The following is a 19,782-nucleotide window of genomic DNA, read 5'->3' on the forward strand; positions in this document are numbered from 1 at the left end:
AGTAATTATAGAATGAAAAGTTTTCATTCTAAGCAAATTTATTTTAAAATGAGTTTAAAATAAAATTTAAATTCAGTGTGATAACAATATAAGGTAGTGAAAACATTTCACTAAGGACAATCAAAGGGGGTAGAAAAAAGTTAAACTATGGTTAAAAAGTTTTTAGTCACAATTGCAACAATGAATCAAAAAAAATGGAACCTGAAATCTTTTCCATGTATTTTCAGGATATATTATTTAGTTACTAGCATTTTAAACTTTACATGTTAATTTATGTAACAGCTTTTGGAAGGAAACAAAACAGAGTTAACCCTGAACTTAAGCACAGTCAGAAGTTCTTCACTTCACAGATATAAATGACCACTTTTAAATGAGATAATTCTTTTTAAGGTAAAATTTTGTGTTTCTGAATAAACAACGTATGGTGGAATTATTTTATACATGGACCTTCATTATTTTGAGGGTTCGTGCCTAATAATTAAGAATTGTGTTACTCTACAGTCAGATATAATGCAATTTAAAGTTCTTTTGTCTTGTTTTGTTTTGGTTTGGTTGGTTGGTTGGTTTTGTCTGTCTACCATTACTTCCCCAAAATGCCCTGCCTAATTTCATGCTTAATGTTAGGCTAATAAACAGTCTTGCTCTTTCCTTGCCAGTTATTATTCTGGTTTTTAAATAACTGTACATGTAATCATTACTAATATCCCTTCATTTATATTCCTCCAGGAAGTAGCCATATAAAAAATGCAAAATGCTTTCACAATTTTCCATGATAGTACCTCCATTTTTAATAGCTTTTCCTCATTTCTTTATTTTAAATATAACTTTGGTACTATTGTAGTATATTAAGAATTTGAAGTTCTGATGTGAAAAGCAGAGTGAACGTTTACTTTCTTGTTTTCAAAACTTGAATGGATTTCTTGCCTCTCCTTGACTCTGATGATTCTGGATTGCTTCACGTTCACCTCTCATCCTTTCCCTTACATTTTGCAGATGTGTTCACTGTTGGATCTCTCTAAAGATATCTGTTGTTTTGTGTTGCCTGTGTCCCAAACAATTTCTTGCAGAGGTTTAATGATTCTCCTTCAAGATGAAAGTTCTGGCAGAAAAACTGGAAGGCTTTGTAGGTGATCCCAAAGTTTCCAGTGTAGTAAAAAGTGGGTGTATCCCAGGGGTCATGGAAGTTTATTCTAGGAATTGAAGTGATTTGGGAGGTCTAGCAGTATGATTAGGTGTTCATTTACTCTAAATAGCTACAATTCAAGACCTACAGAATGGCTGAGCACTATTTGTAACTGAGGAGGATAGCAAATGCCCCTCCTTTAACTTAAATTCAACACATCATTGTATGATGTCATGAGATATAAAATAAACTAGTTTATAGCCAAGAAAGGGGGAGAGAAGCCAGAATAACAGGTAATCCAGTCTCTGTCATAAGTTCTGCACACTTGAGTGTAGGAATATGATATTAGAGAGAGATTGCTAGAAATGCAGTGTCCTAGCCCTAATAACAGAATCATGTCTCATCTATTGCTGTAGTGTTGGGTACGGATACAGTTTTATCAACAACCCCTATATCCCGCACTCCCCTATTCACATAGTTCCTAGCACCCTTGTTTGGGTGGGCATAAAGGAAAACAGTTTTTAAAAAAAACTTGTAGTATGACAGGAACACATAATTTCTGTATATATTTTATATGCTGGTTCCCTCTTTTTCTATCAACATTTTGGGTGTTTCCCTCTCTTGATGAATTTGTGGGGAAGAGTATGATGGAGTCAAGGGAGAGAATGCGGAACTGGGAGCCAGGGCACTGAACTTCCTGTTGTTTTGCTGATCGCCATCTGTGTCACCTTAGGCAATATAATACACTATTAGTGGATTCCTGTTTCCTCATCTAAAATGAACAGTTGGAATAGAGTGAGAAGTATTGTCTTTAGGAGCCAAGCAGATGACAAAATATGTGAGGAAGTCAGTGAAGACACTAGGGAATGGTGAGCCTTATGGCCAAACTCTGGGCAGATTTACTTTTTCTAAAGACATTCTAATTTCTTCTTGCTCTCTCCCTGTTCGCTTCCTTCTCTCTCTCTCTCTCTTTTTTTTTAATTCTCCCTTTCTCTCTTCCTTCCTCCCTCTTTTGCTCCAAGAAAAGAGCCAGTCAGAACACTCCCAAGAGCCTGATTCCCGCTCTAGGTACCACTCTGATCGCTGGATCACTAATGTCCCTTCCATCAACACAGGTTGGACCATATGAATGATAAAATTTGTGTTTTTATCTTATGGAAATGAAAGTAAGGAGACACACCAGGCACATACAAAGTGAGAAGGTGAATATGGGAAGAAAATGTATAATCTTGGGGATGGTCCTTTTCTTTGTAAATTGGCCTTGTTTGAGAAAATCAAAGATAATGCTGATATTCCATATTTTACTTGTATATAATTGGTGCATCTCTCCAGATCCTGCAAAGTGTTTTTCTCCTGCCAGGTCAAGGCTGACATCTGTAGAAAGGCTGTGTTAATATTACTAGCCAATAATTTGGTCAGTGTATTAGCCAACAGTGATATCATCTGGACCTTTGGCAGACTTAGGAAAACATGTGTGTAACTTAAATAAATTTTTTCTTTTCCTTAGATTTACTGATAAAACTTGTATTTCTTTTCTGTTTTCGCTTTCCTCAAATGTGTTTTGGATTTTTTGATATTCTTTGCATTTGATTTTTTTTGTATTCTTCTTATATACATTATATATATGCATACACACATCTAAACATCAGAATTTATTTTTTTGCTGATAAGTTTAAGTTATGTATATTCATTTTTTTTATGTACTCATGTGGCTTTCCTTGGTAGTTTTAACTTTTATGAACTTTTACTAGAATAAGAAAGACAGTAGAATCTCAGCTTTCCTTTTCTACTACTGATGAAGTAAAATATGCAAAAGACGGGATTTAGCAGGCAGGAAAGAATGTTTTACAAGTAAACAGTCATGCTTGGATAATGTAGAATCAAAGCTATGGTGTAGTATTATGAAATTGTAAGGGCACTTTCACATATTCTTGGACAGAAAAAGGCATAGATTCAGTTGTTCTCAAGCTGTTGAGATACTGAGAATAATTATATTCTCTGCTGGGATGTTTAAAAACTTATGATCCGATCACATCATCAGCTTGTGCTAAGATTTTCACCTTTTTATCTGGTGATAACTCTTCTCAGAATCCAAAGGTAGACAAGGTAGTTCGAAATGTACATTTACACTTGCCAAAGCAACCTTGATCAACAAAGCCCATGGGAATATTTAAAGGAATGGCCTTAGGACAAATAGTGCTTCATGTTTTAGGTCTTGAAACGAAATTAAACTAAATATGAATTCTGAGCTCTTGATTACAATGACTGTTCCTGACACCTGGATCAGAAGTGTCCCAGCATAGCAGTGGTAGTCTTAGGTTGTGCCCTACTCATCAGCACTACTGTGGCACAAGAGCTCACTGTCCTGCCCATTTTTCAAGAGGTGGCTGCAGTTACAGTGTAGAGAAGTGGTGAGCGTGATGGGAAGTCTCTCCTCAAGACTGACAACTACCTATCTTGTTTTATGGATCTAAACCAGTGGTTCTCAGCCAGGGACAATTTTTCTGACAAGGAGACATTTGGTAATGTCCAGAGACATTTTTGATTGTCACAGTTGGGAGTGGAGGGGAGTGCTACTAGCATCTAGTAGTTAGGAGCCAGGGATGCTGCTAAACATGGACAACCTAGCCCCTTACAACAAAGAATTTCCCTTACAAAGAAGAATTATCTATCAGGTCCAAAATGTCAGTAGTGCTGAGGTTGAGAAACCATGATTTAGAAGTGACAATGTTTCCCTCATAGCCCTTGCTCTGAAGAATAATACTTGAGAGTAATTACAATTAAGGATGAGATTGTCTTGGCCGGTGATTCTACCTATATTCTTCTGTCAGCCTGCCTAGGATTACTTCTTTATCAGTGGAAAGTGACCAATGTATATGTCCTCTCAGTTGGTGCCAAAGAAATATCAAGTGTATGTCTCAGAATGCCCATCTCTTGGATTTGCCAACACATCTATGAGTCATCAATGATCATCCAGACACTGCTTTCTTAAAATGCTTACATTCTTGTTCAGATTATCATTTCTTCCTGGCGCCAAGCACTTTAGCATGTTTTTCAGCTATTAGAGTCTTAGGATAGTATTTTCGTTGAGAATTTTTCATTTCTACACAGTACTTTTAATCTCTTTCACTATTGTCATTGCCATTTACAAAGCTGGCTTTGTCTGACTTCGGATTATGCTGTTTTTATCTTGGTTGTGCTACCCGTTGGTCCCCTGCTGAACAGTGACAGCAATCTTCTGAACTAGGCTGAGGCCCAGTTGAGTGTGGACAGACACATGTGTCTCTTATCTCGCTGTGGTTTCATTTTTCTGCTTGTCTGCCCTAGTCTACACTTGTGTCGGAAACTGCGGTATTTCCCATTGTCTCGGCCTAGGGAGGTATGGTTCGTTGCATGTTTTCTCAGAGACAGTTGGGTGCTCACAGGGAGTGGTCCCCCCTCCTTGTCACCAGGGCAGTTCTCTTTCACATCTCCCAGGACAGATGGAGAATGTAGAAATTAATAATTCACAGTATGTACATAAATGGTGATCCTTCTTGACTGAGAGACATACTTGCTGCATTTTGTTAAAAAACATTTGAATGAAGAGAGGCCTGGTGGTGAGCTAGGAGTTAGAATGCAGGGAGTAGAGAAAATAAGAAGATGAAGACAGACTTACATTTGTAAGTGGTCATCAGCTCAAAAACATTTTAAGTGCTCATTGTACTGATCGATGTTTGGATAGTGGATCAGCAGAAATACTGTTTACTTCCATTATGTTTATGTGAACTGTAGGACTCAGAGGTCCTATTTCTGTTTGTATTTATAAGTAAGTTTATATGCAGCCCATGGTTCATGCTTGGGAGAAGAAATCAGAATGCATTGTTAAATACCTGTACTGTTCTCTCAGGAGAGAAGAGGAAATGGGGATTCTTTCTCTCTCTTGGATATGGACAGATAAAACTGTGCCCCATTAGCAGTGGGATAGGAAATGATAACTGGAAGCTCCTGTCTAATCACGTTTCCTTAAGTGTACGCAGCAGATAACTACATCTGGGGAGGAGTGTTTTTTTTTTTTTTTTTTAAAGATGACCGGTAAGGGGATCTTAACCCTTGACTTGGTGTTGTCAGCACCACGCTCACCCAGTGAGCAAACCGGCCATCCCTATATGGGATCCGAACCCGTGGCCTTGGTGTTATCAGCACCGCACTCTCCCGAGTGAGCCACAGGCCGGCCCGGGAGGAGTGTTTTTAATAAGGATTTCGGGGCCTTGAGTTGCAGTGGCTCCAGGTGAGGAGCGATGGGATTTCATCTGCCTTGAATCATCTGAGTTGTTACTATTCCTCAGGATTAACTCTATCTGCTACAGTGTATAATTATGTTGCTAAGTATATATTTGAAAAGCACTTAGTATATTTTGAAATATAGTATTGAAATTACTTAAAAACATCCCTTAACCTCCTTAGTTTTAGTTTTGGGACACAGTTCTTGCAAATTCCTTCTCTTCCTCTCTGACCCTCCTAACAGAAATCAATAATTGCAAAACAACCCAAAGCCTGTGTATCACTCTTCTTTGGGATAGTTGTTTGTCCCGACCCGCGGGATATTCAACGCAGACCCTGGAGGGGGGAGTGGGAATTGGATGGGACAAGAGACACGAGAAATTGAGACAAGACAGTATTCTGATCAAGTCTCGTTTATTGATTCTTAGGTTACATCTTATATAGGAGAAGGCAGGCATGCTGCAAAGGGTCTGGAATGTAAAGATATGATAATATCTTGAGGAGAGACAAAGACAGGACATTCAAAGTAAAGGTTGCCACCCAGAATGTTTATGGTTAAACAGTTTCTAGAGAAGGATAAAAGGTCACTTGCAAATTAACTTGCATAGCCAGGAGCAATCAGTTTCTGGCATAAAGATTGCTAGGCAGCTATCATGTAAAGCATGGCCATCGGAGCAGATTGTCACACAGGAGCGGTCTCACAAGAAGGGGTGTGGAGCTTCAGGCCCCCAACAATTAGAAAGACTCACAGAACTCACTGAAGCTTATTATATGAATGGTTATACTTATTACAGAGAAAGGATACATTAAACATCAGCCAACGGAAGAAACACAAAGGGCAGAATCTGGGAGGAAGCTCAAAGCAAAGTTTCCTTCATTCTCAAGATGCATTATCCTCCTTCCATAGACTAAGACAATACACACAGAGTATTTCCAATCTGAGAAGCTCACCAGTATCCAAAGTGTTTATTGAGGGCTTATTATATATGCATGATCAATTGACTTAGTGTCCGTAAGGTTCAAGGCACTCTCCAGAACCTCCTTCCCAGAGGTTGGACTAATAGCACGAGACCCCAGGGGACAGTAGGAGTCACCTTGTTAGCATAAACTACCAGCTGTGGTCCAGGGGCCCACCATGAATAACAAAGACACTCTTATCACTAAGAAAATTTCATTGGTTTAGTGGTTGGCTTCCAGGAGCTGTGATAAAGGCAGCATCCCTCGTTGGGTGAGGACAAATTCCTTACTATGTATGTGATGTGCTAGTTGGTCGATTGTCCGTCCATCTTGGCCCTCTTGGTCCCCTTATAATTAGTGAAACTAAACCACGAGGCCAGCTCACATTAAGGTTTGTGCATTTTAACTGTATTCATGTTGTCCATAAGATATCTAAACATAGGCAGGTGGCACAAAATTTAATTCTGCCATTTGTAAAGATTTTCTAGGCTCCTGACATGCTACTTCATTGCCTTTTTTGTTTGTTTGGTAATGTGTAGCTTTGGTCAAATTATAAAATCTCCTTAAGTCTGTGTTTTCTTATCTTTAAATGTGGATATTAACTTTTGGGGGAAAAAAGGTTCTATCAGAAGTTTCTAAACTTTGCCCTATTTCCGCTTTTATAATAGATCCAGGAAAAAATTAATTTAAAAAATTGTAATAATTTGCCAGATTTGTTTCCCCCACAAGTTACTTACCACTGTAAATTCTTTTGTGACTGTTATGAGAGAGAGGAGAAAAAGGAACTGTACTTGTTGTCTTGGACTGCCATGAAACAAAATAGCATAAACTGTCAGGGTTTAAACAACAGAAATTTATTTTCTCACAGTTCTGGAGGCTAGAAGTCCATAATCAAGGTTCTGGACAACTCAGTTTCTGGTGAGGACTCTCTTCCTGGCTTGTGGACAGCCACCTCCTTGCATGGACTTTTCTAGGAGTGCATGCAGGGAGAGGGAACGAGTGCTCTCTAGTGTCTCTTTTTATAAGAACACTAATCCTATCAGATCAGGGCCTCACTCTTATGACATTATTTAACTTTAATTACTTCCTTAAAGGCCCCATCTCCAAATATAGCCATTTTGGGGGTTAGGTTTCAACACATGAATTTTAGGGAGACACATTCAATATATAATAGTGGCTAATGGTACAGCAGTATGTTCAGCAAAGATGCATCTTCTTATGATTCTCCTAACTGACCCTTCATGAGCCATAAAAGAAAAACAATATTTAAGGAAGAATTGCAATTTGAACTACCTTTAAACATCTGCACATAACTGTGACTCCCACTGTCCCTAACTTTCCCAGTACTCAACTTGTGAATGCTCAATCCTATTTATACAAGCCATCTGCTGATTCACAATCATCACTTAGTCAATGAAAATAACTGGATAAACATTACAGAGCCGTGTTTGCTAGTTTCACAGCAATATTGCATGATGATTGTACCACTTACTCTTCTTTAGAAAATTCACTTTCCATTCTCAAGAATTACTACTTTATACCTTTTGTTATTTGCTAAATCTTCAAAGCATTTCCCCCCACTTAGTCTTAGTGTGTGGATTTGCAGCATAAGTCCTAGAAAAATACATACAATAGCACATAAACTACTTTACTAGTCATCACCAATGCCAGCAACCTAACTTGGTACTCTATCTTTCTTCCTGCAATAATGAGGTGCTCCTGTTTCTAAGTAAGGCCTGGAACCCATATACTCTTGTACCCTGAAGAAACTTCATTTCTTCAATTATCCTTTACTCTCTATGTCATTAATTTATTTCTCTCTACTATTTACAGTTATATATATATATATATATTCTCCAACTTGAGACCACCTTTTATAACTAATAGTTCCTTCCTCTGGGAACCATGGACACAAGTTTCTAACAAAATCAAAAAAATCTCAACAATCACTTGTCTTAACCTTTACTCCTCGCGTCTTGAGTGCCTTTTGTAATTGCCTTACATACATTTCATGACGGCTTAATTCTTGCCCCATATTCAGACACAATCACTAACCTCAGTAACAATGCAGCAGGTTCCTGCGAAGCCAAGGTTCTTTAATTTTGGGCGGCCGCCCCTTTTTTCTCCGTGCCTTCTTCCTCACGGGATCCCCCGTATCCAGGCCCCACGTTTGGGCGCCAAAAATGTCCCGACCCGCGGGATATTCAACGCAGACCCTGGAGGAGGGAGTGGGAATTGGATGGGACAAGAGACACGAGAAATTGAGACAAGACAGTATTCTGATCAAGTCTCGTTTATTGATTCTTAGGTTACATCTTATATAGGAGAAGGCAGGCATGCTGCAAAGGGTCTGGAATGTAAAGATATGATAATATCTTGAGGAGAGACAAAGACAGGACATTCAAAGTAATGGTTGCCACCCAGAATGTTTATGGTTAAACAGTTTCTAGAGAAGGATAAAAGGTCACTTGCAAATTAACTTGCATAGCCAGGAGCAATCAGTTTCTGGCATAAAGATTTCGAGGCAGTTATGTAAAGGATGGCCATCTGAGCAGATTGTCACGTAGGAGTGGTCTCACAAGAAGGGGTGTGGGGCTTCAGGCCCCCAACAGTTGTTGAATTCAGTCTCAGTATTTCACATATTATTTTCATGGTGCAATTTAACATGTAGTCTTTGAATGTCATAAATTCTAAAAGATTAAACAATATTAGAAAGGGGATTAAAAGGGTTGTTAAAATCCTGCCATCCTCGCAATCTGATGAAAGAGGTCTACCTATACGGATGTCCCCTATAGGTACCCTTATATAGAAGGATGCATTTTTTTCACATTTCCTTTCTTTTTCTAATATAGTTTATTAGCTTATAGTCAGACAAGGTATAAATAAATAATTATCCTTTGTCTTAGAGGTGAAGTCATTTGATAGCTATGTAGAATACACTTTTATGTTAGTCAAATCTTCTGTTTCCTTTCTAATGGATGCGAAATAGATAAGTGCTTTATTCATAGATTTAAGGGTATGAATCTAAGGCTCTGTGAATTAAATTGCTTATCATGTAAAACTTTGATTTTCCTTTTCTCTTAACAAGTCTGTCTAGAAAAGTTATTGGACAATTATTGCTGTTTCCTTATATTGCTAAAACCAGGAATGTATCTTATCTGGACTTTCTTAAACTCAGGATGAGTAAGAGGAAGCCAGGCTTGGCTAGTAATTAAGACCAAATTCGTGTCAAGAATAGATCCGTGTGGAAATCTATGGAGAAAATGTAGTGATACATTCACTGGGTTTCCTGTGTAGCTGAGTAATAGAATTTTATTGTTGAACCCTGACCTGAAAGACCTGTTCTCTGTAGTTTAATCAAGGTAGAAAATGAGTTGCTATAAGTAAAGAAACTATTTAGATATTTTGTAACCTGGGAATTTTTCCTATTAAATAATATAGTTATTTTTTCTTTTCCAAACTTTGAAATTAGTGAGTTTAGAGAAAATAGAATCTGTTCTTTCAAGATCCTGTAGAATATATGAGTATGTTTGTAAATATATTTTCATACATGATTGGTAATGAATCAGATCTCTTTCATGCCACTGCAGTTAGGTGGCCTCTGGCACTGGAGTTCTCTGGAGGCTACACTGGGCTGTGGGAATGAGGAGAGGCAGTGGTGGGTGGAGGCAGGGAGGCTTCTCTCCTTTTCTAGGTTGTCCCGACCCGCGGGATATTCAACGCAGACCCTGGAGGGGGGAGTGGGAATTGGATGGGACAAGAGACACGAGAAATTGAGACAAGACAGTATTCTGATCAAGTCTCGTTTATTGATTCTTAGGTTACATCTTATATAGGAGAAGGCAGGCATGCTGCAAAGGGTCTGGAATGTAAAGATATGATAATATCTTGAGGAGAGACAAAGACAGGACATTCAAAGTAAAGGTTGCCACCCAGAATGTTTATGGTTAAACAGTTTCTAGAGAAGGATAAAAGGTCACTTGCAAATTAACTTGCATAGCCAGGAGCAATCAGATTTCGAGGCAGTTATCATGTAAAGCACGGCCATCTGAGCAGATTGTCATGTAGGAGTGGTCTCACAAGAAGGGGTGGGGGGCTTCAGGCCCCCAACACTAGGTAGTCTTTGAGCCTCTTCTCTGCACGTGACCTGCCTCTTGGGCTCTCCAGTAGGGTAGCTCAAAGCAAGCATTTCAAGAGAGAGAAAGCAGAAACTGCCAGTCCTCTTAAAGGTGAGGCCTGGGTCTGGTGTGGTGTAACTTGCACTGCATTCTATTGATTAATGCAGGTTACAGGCCCACTCAGTTTCAAACCTGGAGGGGACAAAGGTGTGAGGCTGGGTTCCTTGGGGGCTATTTTTAGAGATGAACTATCATAGTAATATGTCTTAAAATACTTCATTTTAGATAGCTTATGTTATGTACATGCTAGTTAGTTTAAGCTTCAATTCTAGGGATGTTCAATTACACTAACCAAGAATGTATACACGAGATATAGTCAGCCAGTAGTACGAGGTTACTTCAAAAAGTTCATGGAAAGATTCATATTGTCTCTTAATTCTATTTTTTCCACAAACTTTTTGAAGTACCCTTGTATATAAGAAGGAATGTATTACAGGGATTGTCACTTCAGCTGTTCAAATCTTAATCAAAACTAGGCCAGGCAGTAGGATGTCTCTTGGTGGGAAAGGATCAGGCCCACAGAGATAATGAGGCTTCCCGGGGCTGGAGCTTGGCATTACCAAGTCCCTCTTTCTGGTTCTGTCCACCCACCCCAGTGTCTCCAGGTGGGGTAGGGGAGTCTTAGGGCACTGAGGGGAAAGAGAACACCTCCCCAGGTCAGCTGTTGTTTTGAGGGGGAGTAATCAGGAGGAGCTCTGTAATTTAATCCTCCTCACTATTTATAATGAATATCAACCACTGCGGTGACCAGGACCTTAGAGATCATCAAGTCTAACCTGTAACCCAGGAACTTAATTTTCTCTCACTTGCTCTGGCATATTGCTCAGCAAGCTAGAAATAAAACTCTGCTTTTTTCTATAAAGTACAAGAAATAATTGATTCTTCTTTAGAGACCACCTTCTTGAGATAGTATCCATGTGATCACCCAGATTTCACTGGACCTGACTTTCATCAGGTTGTTGTTGCAGAACGTGCCAACAGAAGCATTCACCAACTGAAATATGCCCTGAGAGAAGGAGATGTCACCATTGGAAAAGATGCACCAGATCCTTCTTTTAGTACCAGTTTAGGAAATGAGGATGCTGGGACGGCCTGGCATGAACTGCAACACAGCCATGCTGGTGAGTATGAGTGTGAGTTCTGGCCTGAATGAGGCATTGTGAGTTTTCTAAACTCCATAGAATAATGACTCCATTCCTATCTCCACTCTGCCGATAGGATGTTATTCCTGAAACACAAATCAGGCAATATAATTCCCTTGCTAAATTTTTTCCCATTGACTCCCCAATGCCTACAGGCTAAAGTATAAAATCCTTGGTGTAAGATAACAGTATTTTCTTAAGATAGACCCAGCTTACCTCTTAAGCCTCATGTTTCTATCCTTTTTATCCTAACCCTCCATCTCACAAGTCACGCTCTAGTCATGTCAACCTTCTAGCCATGATTTTATGCTTTTGCATGTGCAATACCCACTAACAAGAATTTTTCTCACCCTTTTCTGCTTGGTGAAATCTTGTTTCTTCTTACAGTGTTATCTCCTCTGTGAAAACAGGCACAATTAAGTACTTCCTCTTTTTGTAGCACTAGACATACTTCTAGGTCTACATACAAACTTTTATTGTTTTATATCTATTAGTGTATCTCTTTTGCTCAATGCATTTTTAGCTCTTAAGGGGTAGAAATTTTGTTTGTTGTTTGTTTTTCTTTATATCCCCATTCAATAGCACAGTTCTTGATGCATAATATATGTCTAAGCAATTTCTGTAGGACGGATGGAAGGATGGATTGGTGATGATAAACTGTTGGTCTCAAACAAATGTTAATAAACCATTGCTTTTTGCTCCGTAGTTAATCAGCTCAAAGCTTTGTTGCACCAACAAGCAGCTAAGGAAAGTGAGGTGTCTCCATCAAGAAGACGAAAAATGTCCCCTTTGGTAAGTATCAACTTTTGCAACCTGACAAAGGATTGGTTTCCTAACTACGTTTTACTTTACAGTGTCATTTTAGTACTACATGTTGTAGACAAATTCTAAGCAGGGCGTGCTAATAGTGTAAAGCATTAGAAGAAATCTCTTCCCTCTGATTATTTTGTCTGAAGAAAAGAGACTTCCATGGCAGAGAGGATCTTGATATTTTTAATTTATTTTTCACTTGAAAGGTGTGAGCAAGAGAACAGTTTGAAGAATTTATTTTGTAACTCTTAGCAAATATATAAAAAGAACAATATATATAAAAAAGTGTTTTAGTAATTTCTTTTTTAGAGGGTCATGTCAATATTTGATCATTTTTAGAAGTTACTTAATTATATTTCTAGCCCTCCTTTGTAATACTCTTTTATTTTGAATGTCAAAACTGAAGTATGGGGCCGACCCCATGGCACACTCGGGTGAGTGCGGCGCTGGGAGCGCAGCAGCGCTCCCGCCGCGGGTTCTGATCCTATATAGGGATGGCCGGTGCGCTCACTGGCTGAGCGCGGTGCAGCCGGTAACAAAAAAGACAAAAAAAAAAACCTTTAGTATGTAATGTTATTCCACATGTTAAAATACATGGTTATAAAATAGTATGATATGAGAAGTAATACTTTATTTCTTCTGGGGTTGTTTTTTATTGCTTTGACAGAGTGTGTTACTCCTGATTGAAGCATTTTATATGCTAAAGGCTGAGATACGTGTAAGGGAAAGAACTGGACTAGGTTTAAATGGCCAAAATAATAGTTGAGGCCTTAGGTCTAGGGTCTATAACATACTCTCTAGAAGAATATGGTACCTATCTCATGGGTTTTTGCAATAATAAGATAAAGTTATATACTTAAAATTCTTTAGAAACTTAGGAAGTATGACACAAATGTAACGTGTCATAGCAGCAGTAACTATCTTGCATTTCAATGTGTGTGATAGTTGAGTACAAAGCCTATGTGTGGAGACGTGTCACTTTCCCTTATTCACAGCTGAAATAGCATACTAGTACCCCCATATTAACACTTCATTCCAGCATGACACATACTTTTATGCTTAATTCCCACTTTAAACAAATGTACTTCTTATGCATATTCAATATTTATAGATACTGATTATAATTTTAATAAAACATTTGATCATTAAGTGAATTTATTACTTATTGACATCTTGTTTCTAAAATGCTGTTAAGCACATGGCGGAGTGCTTTTAAGTCTATTAGATGAAGTTGCTATATCTGTTGGGTGCTCAGACATGCTTATTAGCTTTTTAAAAATTGAGCGGTGACATTACGGAGCTTATTGAGTCAGGAAGACCTTCATCAAGAGCATCAGTTTAGTACATATGGAGAATATTTAAAATATGCAGATCTAGTTATATGGAGCTATGTCAAAGAATGGAATTTAGACTCTATATAGGCTACATGTATTAATTATAAGCCATAATAATAAGCAGCTTTTTAAGATTGTACCCTTAGAATGCACACTCATGGCCAATATGACATATCAGAAATATGTGGATATATTTAGAATGAACCTGAGGCATTGTTGAGATAGAAAATGTATCTAGGTATTATTACTGATTATTTTACAATGTGGATATCCAAACTATAATAAACCCTCTGAAGTATATATATATATATATACACACAAATGATTTCATATGAACATTTTTCACATAGTCTTAGTTTGAGTCTTTTATTTTTCACATTGACTTTCCTTTACATACACATGGTAATATAAGGGTATTTCAAAAAGTTGATAGAAAGATTATATTATCTCTAATTCTATTTTTCTGCAAACTTTTTGAGGTACGCTTGTACTTAATTCATATTTGCCTACCTTCTTGACCCACTTCTATTAATGTAAAACGATTGTAATCAATTTCTTTCAACTCAGCACATATAATTCATTTAATTTAAAGTTACTTTGGTTTTTAAACTTCTTAAATGTACCAAAAAGAGCTGGTACTTCATCATTGTTTAGAAATTCTGCTGAACTGAGGAACAGAATGACTGAGAAAAAAGAGACTATGGCTTTTTTCAGGCTTTCCTCTGGGTTTGTTTAACTGGTTGACCCTCATTTTCCCTTTTCCTGATTTCCTCATCTTTTTTTTAAAAAAATATCTTGATATGGTGTATGATTTCATAAACAATTTCACAGTCATTTTAAGATAAGGTAAGGTATATATTAAAAGTCAGTTCCAGGAATGCTACAGAGCTAAACAGCATTAGCACTTTTTCTGAAATCTCTTTTTTGGGCTCCTCAGTACAGTATATCTCTGTTCTAGGAGGCTCTTATTCCAGAAACTCTTGCTTTGGCAGTTCTATGTTCCAGAACAACATAGTCTTGACTTCCCTTGAGTGCTAGGGTCAAAAATCAAAAATCATGTTTTGCTAATGTGCCCTTTTTGAGATGGAATTTTACCTCACTGACACACACTTGTCATCCAATCCTTTTCTAAACAACTGCTTTTTTAGGGAGCTAATCTGTAGTTTTTGCTAGCAATCTTCTTCCATGGCAGTTTCCTGGAGAGAGTGGTCCCTTATTTCTCAGCATCACCAAATGGAATGTCACATCATCAGATAGTCAAAATAGGCCGTTTGTTCCAAGCCAATTACACCACCCCAGCATTTTCCCATTTGCCATGTGCTTTATATAACCACTTTCACTGTCCATCTTTTAAAAACAATATTCACATCCTTGAATCTTATATATTTGTGGGATTATAGGATAGGGAAAGGAATGTTATTAGATATATCATGATGTATTCTATGTTTATATGACATTAGTGCTAAATTGAGTGTAGAGCAGTACCGACTACTCTTTGCTAAATGCAAACATGCTTAATTTGGCTTTTTTTGCCTTAGAGGTCATCAGAACATGAGGAAACCAATATGCCTACTGTACACAACCTTGTTCCTATCATTAATGACCAGTCTCAATACATTCATCATTTAGAAGCAGAAGTCAAGTTCTGCAAGGTAAGTTTCTCATTAAGAATTTAAACCTAAATAAAGTTTATTTTAATTATACCTTGTGTAAAAAACTTGCTATCATTTGTCTTCATGTTTATAACAATACTTACAGTCATTCTTACATGATCAAAAGGCTGATGTGTTAGAAGGGATCGCTTAATTTTCCAGTAGTCTATTACTATGGCTAATGATTTCCAGTATGCTCTCGTGTTTTTTAATATTTTCTTACCATCCCATTTACTTTAGCCCAGAAGGTAGCAAATGCTATGAAATAATAATACCAATCATTCCCTCATGTTTGTCAACCTGTTGAAAATGTTTTTAATATTTTCTTACCATCCCATTTACTTTAGCCCAGAAGGTGGCAAATGCTATGAAATAATAATACCAATCATTCCCTCATGTTTGTCAACCTGTTGAAAATGTCGTGCAGCAATCAGGCCTTCTAGCTGGTAGACCAAATCTTCTCCATTGTCAGTATTAAGGCTTTGATCTTGACTTTGAATTACAAGAATGCCTTATAGAGTACAGATAGTGCTGATCAAGAAACGAAATGCATCACCTATAGCTTATGACACTGGAAAGTTATGTTGCTTGACTCTATGCAGTTTACTAACATCATTAGTGCCATTAGTGTCTTTCTGCTTTCTCAGAGTATGTTAGTGTTTTTGTCTGTCTTTCTCTCCATCCCTCCCTCTCTCCCTTCTTTCCTTCCTTTCTTCCTTGCTTTTCTTTCTTTTTCAATATTAGTGCATCAGATTGTGTGATATTTTTATAGGAAATACAGATATCTTTTGTATCACGTATTATATTTTTAGCATTTTGGGTGCTCTTCTAAGGTGCAGGACTGGTATGTAACTTAAGGAGCCTGTAGAAATTTCATTGTCTTGATTTTACAAGCGGGATTCTGATGTTAACAAGTAGTTTTCTGTTTGTACTTGGAAGACACCATCATTAATATACAGGTATTATTGGATTGTCTGTAAAGCTGAAATAATATTCTAGGAATCATCTCATTAACAAGAATCTATTAATCCCTAGTATGCTATGGATAAAATTTAAAAGATATAAAGCTTAATAAATTTACCTTCCACTTGAAAAGACAGAACCATCACCTATGAGTACAATAGCAAGCACAGTAGGGAATATAGTGTAGGCCTTTATGTTATAAACTATAATTATAATAAGAGAAGGTTATGATAAGCTAGTGTCTTTGGGGATGTTTTTATATGAGAGGAAGATCCTGAACCAGTCTTAAAGAAATTGGATCATTTACATCAGCAGAAGGGAGATGAAAGAGTCTCATAAGGAGAATAGCAACAATGAAGGGATATATTCAGAATAAATATGGTTTCTTTGTGGAGGCCTTGAGGCAACTGTTCTATTTCCCTACAATGGAGGATGTCTCATTGAAATAATGAAAATAATGTTGAAATGGTAAAATTACAGAAGCCTTGAAAGTTAGAGTGTAAATTTGATACATTTTAACAAGGGAGGAACAGAATGAAATTAATGTTTAAGAGGCTTAGAAAGATTTTGTTTTTTTCTTTACTTAATACACTGTGTTTTTAAGTATACCAATTTTAGGTTTACAGAAAAATTGAATGGAAAATACATAGAGTTCTCATGTACTCCTCTCAATGGCACTCGACCCCACAGTTTCCCGTTATTACCATCTTGCATCAGTTTAGTGCATTTGTTACAATTGATGAGCCAATATTGTTACCTTATTATTAACTAAATCCCCCAGTTTACATTAGAGTTCATGCTTTGTGTTGTACATTCTATGAGTTTTGACAAATGTAAAAATGATATATATCTATCACTACAGTCATATAGAATAGTTTCACTGCCCTAAACATCCGCTGTGCTTTACCTATTCATTCCTCCTTCCTTCCCCCCAAGTCCCTGGCAACCACAGATCTTTTTACTGTCTTCATCTTCATAGTTTTGTCTTTTCCAGAATGTCATATGTAGTTGACCCCTGAACAACGTGGTGGTTAGGGGTGGTAACCCCCACCTCTTGTGCAGTTGAAAATCCACATATAATTTTGACTTCTCCAAAACTTAACTACTTAACTACTAAAGTTACTTAAGGAATTAATTTAAGGAAAAAATTATACCAATTCTCTACAATATCTTTCATAAAATGCCTAGGAGTTAAACAGTTAACTTAGTAGCTAACTACTAATAGCCTACTGTAAGGTAGGCCACTTAACTGTTTGGTCATGTCATAGATTAATGACACATCTAACTAAAAATTTTCCAATATATTATTGGAAAAAAATTGCATGTAAGTGGACCTGCACAATTCAAACCCATGTTTTTCAAGGGTCAACTGTAGTTGGAATCATATGGTACGTGGCCTTTTCAGACTGTCTTCTTTTACCTAGTAATAAGAATTTAAGCTTCCTTCATGTCTTTTCTTGGCTTGATAGCTCATTCCTTTTTATTACTAAATAATATTCCATTGTACCACAGCTTGTTTATCCATTCATGTATTGACGGGCATCATGGATGCTTTCAAGTTTTGGCAATTATGAATAAAACTGCTATATGCATTTGTGTGTTAGTTTTTGTGTGGACATAAATTTTTAACTCATTTGGGTAAATACGAGGAAGTACAGTTGCTGGATCATATGGCAAGAGTATATTTAGCTTCATCAGAAACTGCCAAACTGTCTTCCAGAGTGGTAGTACCATTTTGCATTCCCACCAGAAATGAATGAGAGTTCCTGATACTCTTAATATACTTGCCAGCATTTGGTGTTGCCAGTGTTTTAGATTTTAGCCATGCTAATAGGTGTACAGTAGAATCTTATTATTTTAATTCAGTTCTCTGATGACGTATGACGTTGAGCATCTTTTCATATACTTACTTTCCATCTAGACGAGGGTACTTCAGAAAGTTTGTGGAAAAACAGAATTGAAAGGTAATATGAATCTTTCCATGAACTTTTTGAAGTAACTTCATGTATCTTCTTTGGTGAGGTGTCTGTTCAGGTCTTTCACCCAGTTTTTAATCAGATTGTTCATTTTCTTTATGTTGAGTTTGAAGAGTTCTTTGTATATTTTGGACACCGGTCCTTTCTCAGGTATGCCTTTTGTAAATATTTTCTCCCAGTATGTGGCTTGTCTTTTTATTCTCTTAATGTCTTTCACAGAGCAGAAATTTTTGATTTTAATGAAGTTCAACTTAACAATTTGTTTTTCATGGGTCATTCTTTTGGTGTTATATCTAAAAAATCATTACCAAATCCAAGATCACTTACATTTTCTGCTTTCTTCTTCTAAGTGTTTTATAATTTTGCATTTTTACATTTAAATCTGTTAGACTCTGAGTTAATTTTTGTGTAAGGTGTAAGATTTGTGTCTAGATTCAATTTTTTTGCATGTGGCTGTTCAGTTGTTCCAACACCATTTCCTGAAAAGACTGTCTCTATTGAATTGCCTTTGCTCCTTTGCCAAAGGTTAATTGACCTCCCAGACTATCCTGTTCTATTGATTTCTTTGTCTGTTCTTTTGTCAGTATCACATCTTCATTACTGTAGCTTTGTATTAAGTCTGGAAGTTGCGTAGTGTCAGTCCTCCAACTTTGTTCTTCTCAGTATTTTGATAGATATTCTGGGCGTTTTGCCTCCATATAAACTTTAGAATCAGTTTGTTGATATCCACAAAATGGGATTTTGATTGGAGTTGTATCAAATCTATAAATCAAATTGGGAAGACATTTTGACAACATTGAATCTTCCTATTCTTGTATGTGGAATATCTCTACATTTATTTAGATGTTCTTTGATTTCTTTCATCAGAGTTTTGTAGTTTTTCTTATATATATCTTGTATATATTTTGTGAGAGTTGCACCTAAGTATTTTATTTTTTTGATGTTAATATAAATGGTACTGTGTTTTTAATTCCAAATTCCAGGTATTTGTTGCTAATATAAAAGAAAACAATTGACTCTTATGTATTAACTTTGCATTCTATAATCTTGCTATAAGTCATTTACTAGTTCTTGTATTTTTTTGTTGATTCTTTGGGATTTTCTTCATAGACAGTCATGTCATCTGGAAACAAGTCAGTTTTATTTCTTCCTTCCCAATATGTATAGCTTTTATTTCCTTTTCTTATCTTGTTACATTAGTTAGGACTTCCAGAATAATGCTGATAGAGGTAAGAGGGGACATCCTTGCCTTGCTCCTGATGTTAGCAGAAAACTATCTATTTTCTCACTGTGAAGTGTGATGTTAGCTATAGGTTATTTGTAGATATTCTTTATCAAGTTGAGGATGTTTCCTTCTATTCCTAGTTTACTGAGAGTATTTATC

At 36.9% G+C, this 19,782-nt stretch overlaps 1 protein-coding gene across 2 annotated transcripts in view; it reads left to right on the forward strand.

Annotated features, from left to right (window-relative positions):
• SDCCAG8 (serologically defined colon cancer antigen 8) overlaps positions 1-19,782 on the forward strand; it is a 154,686-nt gene that overhangs the window by 2,189 nt on the left and 132,715 nt on the right. For both annotated transcript variants that reach the window (XM_008586621.1, XM_008586622.1), the window contains exons 2-4: positions 11,490-11,642; positions 12,370-12,455; positions 15,346-15,459. In XM_008586621.1, the coding sequence (XP_008584843.1) occupies positions 11,490-11,642; positions 12,370-12,455; positions 15,346-15,459 (353 nt within the window). The remainder of the gene's footprint in view (positions 1-11,489; positions 11,643-12,369; positions 12,456-15,345; positions 15,460-19,782) is intronic.

This window comes from Galeopterus variegatus, unplaced genomic scaffold, assembly GCF_000696425.1.
Source record: "Galeopterus variegatus unplaced genomic scaffold, G_variegatus-3.0.2 Scaffold4050, whole genome shotgun sequence".
NCBI lineage: Eukaryota > Metazoa > Chordata > Mammalia > Dermoptera > Cynocephalidae > Galeopterus > Galeopterus variegatus.